The sequence below is a fragment of the Schistosoma haematobium genome, chromosome 3 (assembly GCF_000699445.3).
Source record: "Schistosoma haematobium chromosome 3, whole genome shotgun sequence".
Taxonomy (NCBI): Eukaryota; Metazoa; Platyhelminthes; class Trematoda; order Strigeidida; family Schistosomatidae; genus Schistosoma; species Schistosoma haematobium.
In genome coordinates, this window is record NC_067198.1 from 43,867,536 (window position 1) to 43,883,159 (window position 15,624).

Below are 15,624 nucleotides of genomic sequence, written 5' to 3' on the forward strand. Positions count from 1 at the left end.
ATTCTGTGATTGTACCAATTGCATTGTTGAAGAAGTGTTTGCTTGAATCCCTTACAGGCTTGATAACATTTGTCTACAATATTCTGTACGAAATTAATACTGTTTGCTGACATTTTCAAGATATCAAGTGACTATATCAACAAATCTAAATCACGACAATGACAAGTCGAAAACTAAGGAATACTGATGACCAAATCAATAATCATAATTTACAGTGAGATGAAGCATTCAAACATTACCAGGCATTTCAATTGGTTGATAATACCTCACAGACCAATGAGATAAATTCAGGGTAGTATATGATATGTACGCGAATTCTACAAGACGTATCAATCGTTCTAAACTCGAGGATATATCTTAGTAAACATTATCGTTGAACACACATACTACGCGAACAAATCAAAGATATTATCCGCTTGAATTGTAATCTGAATAGAACAGAGATTCGTTTTGGCCAACGGTCACTTAATCACATCTGTTAAACACCCTTTTCCCAATCAAAACTAATGACTATGAAGATTCGAAAGCAAAGCGAATAGAGCTAATCACTAAAATTTATTCCAAAGTGTTTATCACAGAACGTGTTATTAAAAGAGTAAATCAGTCCATAAACAATCACGTCCTCTGCTATTCGAACGTTCTTGATTAAGGGACCAGCTTTTGCATAGGCTAAAATGATATGAGAAAACAAAAAGTTGTAGTGATATTCGCTGTAGCGGTCTGAGTTTTCTACACAAAACATTAGATTTTTTCATTAAGATTAGGCAATAGAAAATAATTTTATTCATTTGAAACGTGACTATAAAGATTAGTGAATACTCGTAGGTATCTGTTCCTGGGTCTCTACGAAGCATTGCTTGTGTATTTTCGGACCACATAGTAGATAATCTCTGAGTTAGGAGTGTAGTTAAAGGTAACGACGGGAAATCTTTTAGTGAGACAATAAATCTTTACCAACTGACGTGGTTGGGACATGTGCTACGTGTGTCAAACCACCGCTCAAATCGATGAGGGATATTTTCTGGTGCAAGCGTAGACTGGATGAGATCTAGAGTCTGCCAGACCAATACATGACATCGCTCCATCATGCCACTGATATTTGGACCTAGTCATGTTAATATGCATAGAATAACTGATTGAGCTCTATGTGATTATCGCAACCATTGTTTAGAGACTTAGAACGACATGGCTGAAAATCATGTGCGATAGTGCATGTGCATGCACGCATAGTGCTTCACCAAATCCTGAAATTCAAAATTTGTCATAACGGTTTTGTGTTTAAATTTTATTAATTGACAGTTTCTTTTGGAGTAGCATTTTCGGTGCCTAATCTTTCTTATTACCATCGGTACTGCATCTACTTCCACTATTCTGAGATTTTGCCTGACAGCTTAATATCCTTGTGTCAATGGGGTGTACATACGTACAGGTTACAAGTTGTGACTGACCACATAATGAAAAGTTTCATCTAAGTAGCCTGGAACTTTCGACATATAATCCGTTATTTTACTACTATAGAGCCTTTTGTATCATAGAACAATTTTTAGATGCTCACTCTTATCGCCAAAATGATACACATTAATAAATCAAATACCAATATATTCTCACATAATGCGTGTATCAGTGTCAGATGTTAGACACCGCACGTTACAACAGTGAATTTTGAAACTTGAAATGAGCTTATAACTTTGAAGTTGAATCGTAGTAGTGACGAAATGCAGTTCAGCTCTCTGTAGCACTGGAAATATTTGTGGCAACTGATGTTTAGCAGAAAGCGAACACTTACCAGATGATCATATCATGTAAACTACCTACTGATTTCACTTATAATACGGCAGCATTCGTACAAATACTTGTTCATTTGGAGAAATTGGGATGACATGGACTGGAAGAGAAACGGCATTGGTGAGAGATATGCACAACTGTGCGTCATCAACAAAATGACTATACATGGAATTATATTCTTCCTCAAATGCGTACACAACGCTACATCGGTCTCATCTGATCACTTTGCAGAGAATCTGATTATTCATGTTCGCATCATCAAAATTTCCGTAAGTTTATAGAAGACGTGAGAGGCAGGGGAAAGGGTGAGATAACTTCAGATCCCTACCAACTGGTGGTTGCCTAGATGAAACTGAAGGCAAAGAGCACTGGGAAACTAGGGAAACAGCATTACGAAGGTTCAATACAGACTCCCTTCGAAATACTGACTAACTCAAGGAATTCAACATAACTCTCAACTACAGGTTCCAAGCCTTACAAGATGTACTGGATGAAAAAGAATGTACTGTGGGGACTATTGAGAATGAATCAAAGAAGCATTGACTTCAACGTGTCAGGAGGTTCTGGGCCTCGAGAAGTTTCATCATAAGGAATGGAGCACTATGGACATCCTGGATAGCATTCAAGAAAGGAAGAAAAAGACAGCTATCAACAACAACCGAACAAGAACAGAGAAAGACAAAGCACAGGATGGATACATAGAAGCAGACAAACAAGTGATGAGGAGCATTAGAACTGATATGCAGAAATATGTGGAAGAACTAGCAAAAATGGAGGAGAGAACTTCAACGGAACGACATATATGACAGCTATATGACAAAACTGAGAAACTGGGAGGAAAGTATGATAAACCAGAGTGACCAGTCAAAGACAAGAGAGGCAAGTCAATCACCGAGATTGATGAAGAGAAGAACGGGTCGGTAGAACACTGAAGAACTCTTGAATAGGTCAGCTCCACTAACTCCACTGGACATCGAAGCAGCATTCACAGTACTTTGTGTAAATGTCACTCCACCAACGACGGAAAAAATTAGAATGGCCTTCAGACAAATCAACAGTGGTAAAGCAGTAAGACTTTATAACATACCTGCTGAATCACTGATATTTTATTGAACGAGAACAAAACCGGGGACAACCAAGTGTACTTGAACATAAAATTACAGAATATCTTAATAAAAACTGAGAACCATACAGTATACTTTTCATTTTCAAAATATCAATCACTTGTCTCAGATTTTATTGTTGCTTTATTTCCACACCAAACATGAAATCGAAACTCAAATGGTCCACATTATGGTCATTTTATCTACCGATTAAGACAATGATGCTGTCGTGATTAAGGAACAGTTGAATTACCAACTCAATTTGTATCACGTTTCAAACTTACAATGATACAGAGCGGAGTCCTGTTCTAAACAGTTTCTCGTGGTCAGTTGGTGGCTTCAGAAAAATCGTTTTTGTACAATCTCCATCACTTGCTGTAAATTCATACTCTGAGCTTAACGAAATATTCAAATTGTTCAAATCAATGTACATTTCTCCTAAATATTGAAATTATCATATACACAATAACAACTTGTTAGTTAATATCGAAGTTCGGATAAAGGACGAATAAAATTAGGTAAACTGAGTTTAAATATATAGGTTGCTAACCACACACCACATCTTACTCCTTTGCCTGAGATCGAGACTAGTAATAACGCAAGATGTTTCGAATTTTTAGCAGAAGCAGTTGGATGATCAGCATGAATGTTCTTAAAAGCTGTCAACATATTTACTGACAATTTGCATTCACACGTACTATCAGATGCTACTTATTTGTTTACTCTCTGAAGAACTGACTTACACTGAGTCCTGAAACGTCCTAAAATTTAAACCTTCTACTCATTTGGATATCTACAAATGTATTACTTTTATTTGTAACAATCTACCCAATACTCAATATAGTTTGATTGCGAAGGCTGGTGGGTGACCTGTGCTCGCTCGTACATAAGGGGCAACATGCGCAAGTAAGCAAGTAACTCGATTATCAAGTCAAACCTTGCTGATGTTACTTATACATTGATAAACTGTGTAAAATGTTTATTTGGTTTGATTCGCCAGTTTACTAAACGTGAAATCAGTTCATTCAGTGCATAACTACAGCTAATATCAAACTTTATTAGAAATAAAACACTTACCGTGTTCATCAAAATCTATTGGTGCGGAAAACTGGAATGCGTCAACATTCATCATATTAAATGTGCATAAGAAAAGTACAGCAACGTTGAATGTGACCAGTTGTGATATCATTTTTACAAGTTGAATAATAAGAGAAGACGCTTTTATTATTTACTTGAGTAGAAGATATTAAGGAATTGAAAAGGAGTAATTAAATCAATTATTAATTTTCACGGTTCGATTCATAGGTCAATGTAATTTAGACCAGAATCACAAACCAGGATGAATTAGACAAACGTTTCGTTCGAGTACGGGACTCCTTAGCAGTGCGCATCCAAAATCACGCAAGATATGTGACGGTTGGATAAAGATAACTGCTGATGAATGCGGGTAAGAGGAAGCCTTAAATTGTGGGATTTTTTCTATTCTTGAGAAGGTCTTTTTTATTCGCTTCACACAACGATGAGACTTCAATCCTATTTTTTATCGAAAGACGTTAATTAGCGTTGTGTAGGTTTTAAATAAAAGACAGTGATGATTCATCATTGGCGACCAAATACCATACTATTCGATGTCATGGAATGTGTATAAAGCTCGGATGAAATTGCCACTTTTGAATTCAATAGATTTGCTATGTCCACTTTATACTAATCCGTTTTTAAAGTTGTATCTTTCGAATGTTCACAATTAGATAAAGCAAATCATTATATCAATTTGATTTTTAATGGTTCGCATAATCCTGTGTTGATATTTTAACGTAAGTTTGATCATTCTTAGTTGGTATATGTTACGCGTCAGCTGAATGTACTAATACATCAAATAGAGAGAAAAGCAGATCCTGGATTGCACCGTCAACCGCATTCGAACTATTCTATAAGAAATTATGAAATCATAACTAATTTGAAGCAGTCCACACAGGTTAGTTAACTGCCCATCAAGAATGAACAAATTTCAACCGTGGAATAATGCGAACAATTTCGAATTAAACCGAATCCCATACATGCAGCACAAAAAAGCGCCTGTTTGAACTCAGTAGATAAGTGGATAACGCGATGAAGTTTTAAGCAAACGATATTGTGTACGAGTTGTAAAAAGAACATCGACGCTGGAATGCCGGTACACAAAGTTGACGAGTAGTATTTTGAAAGAAACATGCTTCCTGAATTCATCTGTTAATCATATTCCATCAAATATGTACATAACGTGTTACATAAATTCACAAGACTGTTCTCCACTGCTCGTGGTTGGATACGCATGTATTCGTTTGTATTAATTCAATTTATATTCAATAACAACAACTACTTTTGACTTTAGCCAGCATAAGGATTGTTCGTTAAAATAATCAAGGGCTAATCTGTTTAAATTATTCAAGCCTAAACAATTGAAGCAAATCAACTGAATTCGTTAGATTGCTTCACAAAATGTATCACCTTATTGTTGGATTTCAATAGAGATATGGTTGTAAGCAGTTGATGAGAAACTACAAAATGTGACGAATTCATTTTGTTCTAGCCCGTTTGTTGTGTTGAATTCATTGGACTTCACAGTGTTTACCGTCTTATGAATTTCTTGATGTTTAACTGTAGCTTTCACTTTTATCAGTAAGTCATATTTATGTAATGTGGTCATCAGTTTTCAAAACGTACATCGTACTATTGAATAAACATTCCGTCCACCATGGTGTAGCTCAGATAGTTTGCATGCTGAATCATTATGTGGGTATATTATGAATATTGTATTTCGGATTACAGATAATAGACTATTAACCATGAAATAATAGATGTAATTCGTAGACCAGCATGGAGTATAAAGGATCGTTGATGATTTTTTGGATATAACATCTGCCTCGAAAAGAAATCAGTCTATTTTAAGTCTTTAATATTAAGTCTCTTACTCCAACAAACAAGTAAATAAGGACTGTGCTAGTGTTCCAGGGAGAGATGTCATTCAGATGGTATTAAATGCACAAAACATGCCAATGGAATTCAAATAACATCACTAAACAATAGACCATTAATAACTTACTTCAAACGAATAAGCTTTGTAAGCTTTGAAACACACGTATGTAGTAGTCCGACACGCTTTTTATACAAAATGTCAGTAAAACAAATCATTGAACAAAGGAGTTGTTACATGCATATTAACCAACCATAGCTGTAACAAGATTAACTCATGATTACCTCGATGTGACGACATGCACTACGAATGGATGTAGGGCAGATCAATTTTGTGATATTTTGCAACACGGATTGAAAGCATTAAGTAGCGTGTGAATTTTTATCCGGATTATAACTTCAATTTGTGATTAGATTATTAACTGTTGCAACATACTTTGACTACTGAAAATGTTCACAATTCTTGATGAATGGTGTTGTAAATCGACTTTCAACTTTGATGAGAAATTGTAAGGAATTAGTCCCTTTGACAAATTTTGGTAGGGTGATGAGAAGACGAAAATTACCAGGACTATATGATATATTAGCGCAATACACCTCGAACAATCCGGTAACACATATACTTGTTTAGAACATTTATATATAAAACGTAGAAGGTCAGCTAGATTAGAAGTGGAGGGTAAGGGGTGACAGGTATAATGAAGAAATAATGTAAAAACAATTTGACTCTGGTTAATAAACTATATTACCAGGGTGGGTTTAAGTTGAGAACAAACTATTTTTGAATACACAACGGGGGTGTGGATTTTCGTATGGCTAAGGCTTCAACGGACCTTAGCATTTGTCGTTTTACACTTTTGTACAACACCACAGAAGGCGAGTTGAGATCAATTTTATGACCTGCTTTGATTATATGCTTGGCTATAGAGGATGATGTATATTTATCCCCTACTCTTATTGAGCGATTCGATTCTATTTGTTTTTGCCACCATTATGGTCCATGTTCACATACTCTAATTTTGAGATCACGACTGCTCCTCCCTATGTATGTGTGATCAAGCAAACTTTTAAATGGGTAAACACAGTGGTAAATTAATAATGTTCAAGTTCCAGTTACTTTTAATTGTTTCGTCATTCGGCTGATACAACTATGGGTGACATGGTTAATTACCTGACTAAAAACTTGTAGATGAATATAATGAGTGAATTTGGTGGAATGACTGATAACCACGGGGCTTAATCACTGTACCTATACAATAAATCATAATAAATTCATGAGCAAACAATGAATTTCGAACCCCAATTACATTATTTTATTCACATGACTGGATTATTATTATTATTAATATTAAAAGTATGAGGATGTGGATATTGTTGAATTCCATTGAAATATTTAACTGCTCTGAGTTTGATAACTATTTAAATCTTGGAAGAAATGAACTTCCAATTGGTGACAGTATGAATTCATATTTACCACTAGAAATTAATACCGAGAATCATCTGCCTCGCGCGAATGCTTAACCTCTAGATCACTGACGTCGGTATAACCTGAATCAATCCACAATCTAACAGATATTATTATTAGTTTTGAAATCAGCATCACCCCAGATATTTAGAAATTCTTCCTACAATCCGTTTTGTTCATGTGGTTTATTTCATTCTTTTAATGATTGGAACTTCATACGATACTATGAATTGATTGCTCATCCAACTCATCACATATTGGCAAAATAGTTTTGTTCCGACTAGAAATATTGGTTAACACTTGAATAAATGGATTTGGGTCCACACACACGTCTTCTCCAATGCACATAATTTCGCCTCCATCTCTTCTCCTTGCTTCATCACTATGATTGTCTGTTCGAATTAATGAGTGTACAAAATATACCTATTCAACCATCCATTCACGTATTTGACTTATTTGATTCCGTTATTCACCAAAACGATTTGAGTTGTCGATTATATACGAGGATTTGTGACATATATATTTCAAAAATATCGTTCATGCAATACAACTGTAGTGAGATTTTCCAGAGCCACTCAGGTGGTGAGCCCGCCGTCATCAACAATTTCTAGAAACAAGTATTCGAAGCTGCATCACTAGCCGATTAGTAACGATTATATTCATCTTATTTATTCATTCATATGTATACCTGCATGCCGCATCATTCATTACGGATAAACACTACTTGATTAGTGCAGTTAATATTCTATTCCCGCCTTAATGTATATCAGAACATAGAGTATAGAACTAATCTCTCTGGCTCAAACCACACAAAGCACACCAGGCTTCACGATCAAGATGGAATATACCTCCGAGTTTCTCATCTCCACAGGCACCATCCTGTTCCTGTGGTCACTCTAGCAATACATACTCAACGATAACTCGATGCATCTGTTTATGACGCGATCAACAACGAACAGTGGCTCCTCGTTTTATTATGATGACCGTTATCAGCTGCAGTACAGCCATCAATATCACCCAACATTGCAGATATAATTTTACGACTGAATCATTTCTATCCGATTTAAAATCCATTTATGTGAACGCTAATGCATTATTCACTGACAAACGCGATATACTCTACTACAACTCGTTATGACGTTTCCATATTTCACGACACTTTGTCTTCATATTTATTCGGCACCACAGACCAATTCCTGTTACATTCTACCTTACTTATTTTCACGATTTATTCCGCTGTCATACCTATGAACGAATTCTTACTCTGTTTTCATGATATTTCGAATCGCTCATACGAACATGTTATTTTATCGTTGAGAAAGACGATCACGAAATAAATGCATGTTAATCGTTTGTACACTTACTAGTCTACTCATAATCACATATTAATGATTCGCTTTTTCTTCGCGGCTTTACAATATTCATGTATATTTTTACATAAGTATAGCACTTTCGTATAAGACACTCACCTCTCATATGACAAGATTCTCAAACAGTTTAACTGTGGTCACCTCGTGATCAATGAAACGAAATCGTTGGTTCGTAGGTATGTTAAATCGACACCTATGGACAAAAGCCGTAACTGTCTATTGTGTCTTCGCGCTGCCGAATACCCCTCGAAATACGAACCACAGCATTGACCCACGCCTTCATGACCCTGCGGAATAATTTGTGCAGATTTTGCCTGTACAATTCAAGTTAAAATGTTTCCAATTATTATGCATGCTACACGAACAGTCATAGTCTTGGAAATAAAGAATTCGAGCTAAGCTCGATGATGGAGGAACTATGCCATGATTTAACTATTGTCATACAAACGTGGTTCACTGTAGATGTATACTGTTCTTCGATCACTGCAGAATATATTCGCATTAGGAGTGAGTTATGAATCTCAATGATGGAGGCATAATATTATATGTTGGAGATCACTTTCGTGTACCACCGTGCATATCAGAGGCTCATGGTGATGGAACATGTGAATTAGCTTGTTGTTCAATTAAAACTAGACGGATCGATGTCTATATGCGGAATACACTGCTGTACACGTTGTCTTGCCGACGACTTGCTGATAGGTCGATCAAAGATGATTGGGATAAGTTTAGCGCCACATTCAAGTTCAAGCAAATTATCACTCACCTCATGGTCAATACGTAGACTATCATTGGATTGTGAATACCGAGAAATTCGGAATATATACGTGAAACGATCATGGTTAGATTCCTTGCGATCTATAGAAGACAGTTAACATATGGTAGTCGTGCCTCCCAAAACGATAGTTTCCCTACATTAAACGAGGTACTGAACGTAGTGATAGTATTCCTCCATTTCTGTTGCATGACAACGCGCATATAGTAGCTGAATCAGATTAGGGCAAATCTGAAACGTCATTAAACTATTTCAACGAAGTATTTGCTACGGATACTATTAACAATACTTGTTTTAACGACACCACTGAGATATCAGCCATCGGAAGTGTACATTTGACAGAGGGAGCTGTTATTCAATTGATCATTAAACTCAAACCTGTTAAGACACCGGTTCCTGATGAGTTACTATAATGTTTTGAATTATTTGAATTCTAGTACGAACTGAGAGTCCCAGAAATAACGCAATTGAATTAAGAAGTAAGACACAAACACAAACGCATGTACTGTACTTGGAATTCCGAATCGAGCATTCAACAAGTACAAAAGGATCATTAGTTAATTAAACCACCACATCCGCCACAGCTTAAATTGGAGTATAAGTGTCTGTAATCGGTTGTATGTCTTCTTGTTAAGTTCATCCCTAGTCGGTCCGACATTGTATTGAATAAAAACTTTGTAGTATCTAGAATATGCTCATTAGTATTAAAATTAACAAATGAAATCGGAACAGACCCACCTGGAATTGTATACAATCAGCATGTAGATTTTGTGCCGAAATCACTAATATCTAGAATTAGAACCATAGATTTTTCAATCCTATCCTCCCCCACGAAATAATGTTGGATCTTTATATCTCCAAGTTATGAATAATGTGACTTCATTTAAAACATATTTCTCGCATTGACTAGAGTATACATTGGAAGTGGATCTGTGATAAGGATGAACAGCTGTTGATATGAAATCATCCGAATTGTAATCACAATCGAGTTCACTTAGTACTCGTGCTTCGCATTGAACAGGTTTTTCACAAGGATCGAATGCATTATGAGGATAGATATTATATATGACATCAGGATTTGATTCTTCTGAAATATTCTCATGAAATTCATTAAGAATGTCATTGCGGAGTAATGGGTCATTAGAAAAATTAGCATCTATAAAAACTACATTGGGTTTTCCATCATAATCATGTTCACTCATCATATTTTCTTCAGATTTGCAAGGAATTTCATCAGAAATATGTGAATCATTAGGAAAAAACATATCTGGTACAATAGCATGAGAATTCTGATAAATCGATTATTTAGAAACTGTTGTCTCGCAAGAATTCTGAGTTTCATTTAACTCTGAACTGCTATGTGACTCTACACTGTCTATTGCAATCGTTGATAAAGATAAATCCTCATTATAAATAATCGACTTAGTAGAATCAGAATCACAAGACTTAATATTAGTTGCAATAAGATGAACATCAGTATTACAGACTGCCTGAACGTGTCCAATATCGCCACATTTAAAGCACTTAGAATTACGAAATTTACATGAATTAAAATAGTGGAACTTGCCACAGGACAAACACTAACTAAACTTGTGTCCATCTTCGGCAAATGCATTGCAACTCCTCAATGAATTGTCTGCATAATCTTGAGTATGAACTGGGTTGGGATGACGTAACGTAGTGGAATTTTTTATATCCTCATGAATCGTTTTACGAGATCTTCCTCCTTTACCGCATTCGAGATTTGTATAATTAACATAGTCAAGCAGCAGTTCCTTGAGAGTTGTATAAGGAAGCGAGATAGGCTTTTCTGGCATAGCCAGAGTTCTTAATAAGCTGTATGCTTCTTTTTCAATGAATGTGAGGAAATGTGCCACAATATTAACATCCTCATCATCTTCCTTGGTCATAACCCAGATTTCGAACCTTTCAAAATAATCCTCAAAAGCTTCAGTAGTTGAAAGAATATCTAACTTTTCCATCGCAGGCTCCAACGCGACGCCAGTATAATGTTTTGAATTATTTGGATTATAGCGCGAACTTAGAGTACCAGAAATAACGCATTTGAATTAAGAAGTGAGACACAAGCACAAAAGAATGTATTGCATTTGGAATTCCAAATCGAGCATTCAACAAGTACAAAAGAATCATTAGTTAATTCAAACACCACAGTTACATACACAATTACTGTCATCTCTCGCAAACACTATTTCAGAACCAATCACGATCATGTTCCTTATGTCCATTTTCCACATTCGATCCCCTAAATGATTGGAAAGACTCTACAGTTAGAGAAACAGACTGTGTCTAACTACCGACTTGTCGGGTCAACCAGCATATTAGTTGAGTTGAATGGAATAATAATTCAGAATGGTCAGAAGACTTATTTACTAAATTATGTATAATCTGTTAACTTCTGAGAATCACGGGTTTCGGAATAAGCATTCATGCACAATCTCCTTACTGACTGAGAGAGAGCATTGGACAACAGCTCAAGCTAATAGTCTATGTCTTGGCGTGGTATTCATATATTAAAGTAGAGCAATTGGTAAGGTTTCTTACTTAAAACACATGTAATAGCTCTCAACATTTGATAAGAAACTTCTTCTGCAGCCAAAGACAGATGGTTGATGTTAACGAGACATTGTCTGAATGTAAGACGGTCGGAATTGCAGAATCTCAAGTAATAATCTTATTTTCTCTATTTTTTCTTCTCTTTGTCAATGAATTAGCGCGATTGCTCAAGTTATCCACATTATTGTTTGCAGATGCTGTTATAATCTGTAGGACATTGAGTTGGATGATCAGCTCAATCTCCAAGCTGACATTGACGAATTAGTTAGATGGTCGCCATGTTGAGGACTACAATTTAATTCCAGAAAGCGTGTGCTAATGTACATCGGATATGTAAATCATTACCAGTATACTATCAACAGTACGCAGCTTCCATGCTTGCACAAAACCAAAGATTTGTGGGTAAAATTAATTCGTGACTTAAAGCAAATATACATTGCAACTCAGCAGCCATCAAATGTTTTCGAGCGTTATGGCCACTTCACCGAGCATTCATAAAATTTGACGAATAAATAATGAGAGATCACTGCAATTCCCACAACGTGAAGTAAAAACGACAAGACTGACACAAGTGAAGATCTATTAGCTTCAGAACACGGCGACGCTTATCGATAATACACTCATATTGTAGTGAACGAGAACACATATGTGGAGACAACTGGTTGCATTTAAACACAAAATTACGGAGTTCTTCCATCAAATGTGAACGCTATACGTTCAATACTTCATTTGGTAATCATTCATCAATTGTTTCAAACCTTATTTTTCCTTCATTGCCATATTAATAACTCTTTGTTCGCGTTCTCTTCGATTCATTCGGCCCAATCTTCTGTTGTCAGGGATCCCACTTCTGGTTGGTGTTACATACTAAGCCGAGCGCTCAATTGATTTCATGATTAAACGTTTTGAATTTTAGATAATACATATACGAGACCTTGCCAAAAAGGCTGTAGCCAAGCATCCGTCCCATGTCTTATTGTGGATACTGGCACATTCGCGTGTGGAAACAAAGTTAATTAGGGGTTATTCCAAACTCCCCTACGATGAGTTCTTGAAAGACCTGAGCCTCACTACAGTAGACCCGGCTTACGACATATACAAATTCTCGTGTCTACTAAGAACTTGTAGCCAGAAGTTTAGTCAAGGACGTGGAGGAGGTCTTAATAAGCGCGACCAGCAGTATTTGTCGCTTCTACTGTCCGGTTGATACGTTTTGGCAAGGAGAATGACCAAAATATTTCAGAATATAACACAATTCATAGCTTTTTCGCCATACTTTCTATGGCACCAACAGATGTGGTTGTCATGTTTGTTTGCTCTTGTGGTGCCACGGTTCTTACTCCTTCGAGAACTGGATCGCGAACTTCGACATACGAGATGGGAAACGAATTATTGTAATGCATCCAGTTTGTTTTCAAAACTAGCAACGGTGCGTGCGTGGTATGTGCGAAGGTCGCTCATTTCAACTGTGAACGACATTATGGCCAGGGTTTGTATGTCAATCTGGGTTTTTGAAATAGTATGCACGTAAGTTGACGTACGGTGCGTTACTTCTGAAATCTTGCCAGCCATGACGTCTAGGCAATTTATATCTGCGGGTTAGCTAGAAACACAAAGAATTCATTTGATTACCGTCGTCAATGGGAAAGAAGTCCATTTCAGGCAACTGAAACAGTTTGTCTTAACTATGAAGCAGTTAATGTGCTTGATTTTCAGACAGTGAAAATTTCTCATACTCTAGCCATCAATTCTGATTATCTAGATTCTCTAGTTTGTTCAAGCTCACAATTGTTTAATAATGGCCCTCATTCTTGTGAAAATATCGAAAAAAATCAAAAGTATTTTGAATCATCATCTAAACACGAACATAGATTTGATGAGCGTTTATCATGTGGTCAACTGTCATGTCCATCAAGTGATGCCGAAATTGGACAAATGAGTTCAGTGTGTCCAACAGTTGTTCATCTCACTACTGGTGATGCTAAACCGTATTATTCAAAGCTCACTGATTATTTATCACCACTATGCATGATTTAGGAAGACATTTTCCACATAAAGATGCGGTAACATGCTTTATTTTGTTGATTCCGTGATTTTCCTGTTGATACAAGAAGTATAACGACCATCATTCCATTTAAGATTTTAAAGTCTTTTGATTCATATGTTGCAAGATGACTTAATATATTGTGAATATTAGAGATTACTGTTGATGTAGTGCCTTTACGAGGATTTTCCGAATTGTCATTTAGCGGTGACAGTTATTTATACATCCTTTATTATTTTCCTGCGAGGGAAATAGGTCCCATTATACTACGTTTAGAAGGTAAGAGAAGTGGTGAGGTGAATTTGTCCTCGTTAGCCCACGAAATGCACCATGAATTTAAAAATTGATTGTAAAGCGCATTTGTCACAATTCACTTCTCTTACTTCAGAAGCAAACATTCAGTACAATTGAAGCTGGTGGTATTCTCAATTGACTTTATGTTTCTAATGTGTATCCAAAAATTTGTTTGAAAAATTCCCATCTCCAGATTCCAATTGGTCCATTTTCATCGATCTCGCCAATGATTATCTCTTATATTATTCTGTTTAAATTCAATTGCTCTCCATTCAGTCTAAGTCGTCCTCCAACAATATTCCGAGATTTTATGAATAACGTAGTTGATGATCTTAGCAATGTTAATAATTGTCATGATGACCCTTTTGTTCATGGTCCTGATGAAGCAGAACATGACTTATTTACCGCTTAAACTTTGAAAGCATTCTGCTCTAGAGCTGCACGTTTCTCCAATGAAGATGCATCTGTGATATTAATAAACATTTTAGTAGACGTGACAGTGTTAAGCAAAACTTCATTATTCAAAAAGTGGAAAATTTCTTACAAAATTCTCATGTCACCGTTCCTATTCGGATGACAAGCTGACTTTTCAGGTGAAATCAGTTAGTCAACTACCGAAGAACAAGGAACACTGGACAGTTTATCTAATTAATTTTGTTCATCCAAGAAATCTGAACCCTCATACTGTGAATGTCAAGAGATACATACTATGCACTATCCCCGAAAGATCTTTCCGGAGTTCTAGTGAGAAACCTAGAAAACTGTAATTCCACATGGTTAAAAGTGAGGAAAATATCACATGTGATAAATGTGAGTGAAACGTACTTCAGATAGACGGTTCCAGTTCTAATTTTGTGTCCACTTTATCTATAACGATGCCTCAAATAATTTCTAAATCCAGAAAGCTGGAGAAGGTGGAAAAGAGAATTGTGAACAATCGAGACGATCCGACAGAGCTGTGCATAGGCTCAATATACATGATGGACACATAGACAAAAGCAACAAGTGTCGACTGTGGTGTACAGTTATAAAAGTTAATGTGTTATTAAGTGTTTCATGTTCTGTTGTAATCTGTAATAACAGCGAAACACAATTCGATCCTGACCACAGCAAATTTGAATTTGCTAGTGAATAGCATTTAGGTTTTATTGTAACGTGAAGTGCCTGAGCATTCAGCTAGTCAGTATGGGTTCTTAAACGATTTATCAGAAAGCAAACTAGAATTATCCAATCAAGTGAAATGTTCTAGTGATGATGAATTA

General features: G+C 36.2%; 1 protein-coding gene across 1 annotated transcript; it reads right to left on the bottom strand.

Moving 5' to 3' along the window:
• Positions 1 to 511: 511 nt before the first annotated feature.
• MS3_00000149 (uncharacterized protein) lies at positions 512 to 7,149 on the bottom strand. The gene is made up of 3 exons (XM_051208033.1): positions 3,966 to 7,149; positions 3,173 to 3,326; positions 512 to 669 (listed from the first exon to the last, which is right to left on the bottom strand). The coding sequence occupies exons 1-3, from the start codon at positions 4,075 to 4,077 to the stop codon at positions 588 to 590; spliced, it is 348 nt and encodes a 115-aa protein (XP_051069952.1). The 5' UTR covers positions 4,078 to 7,149; the 3' UTR covers positions 512 to 587.
• Between the last annotated feature and the right edge of the window lie 8,475 nt (positions 7,150 to 15,624).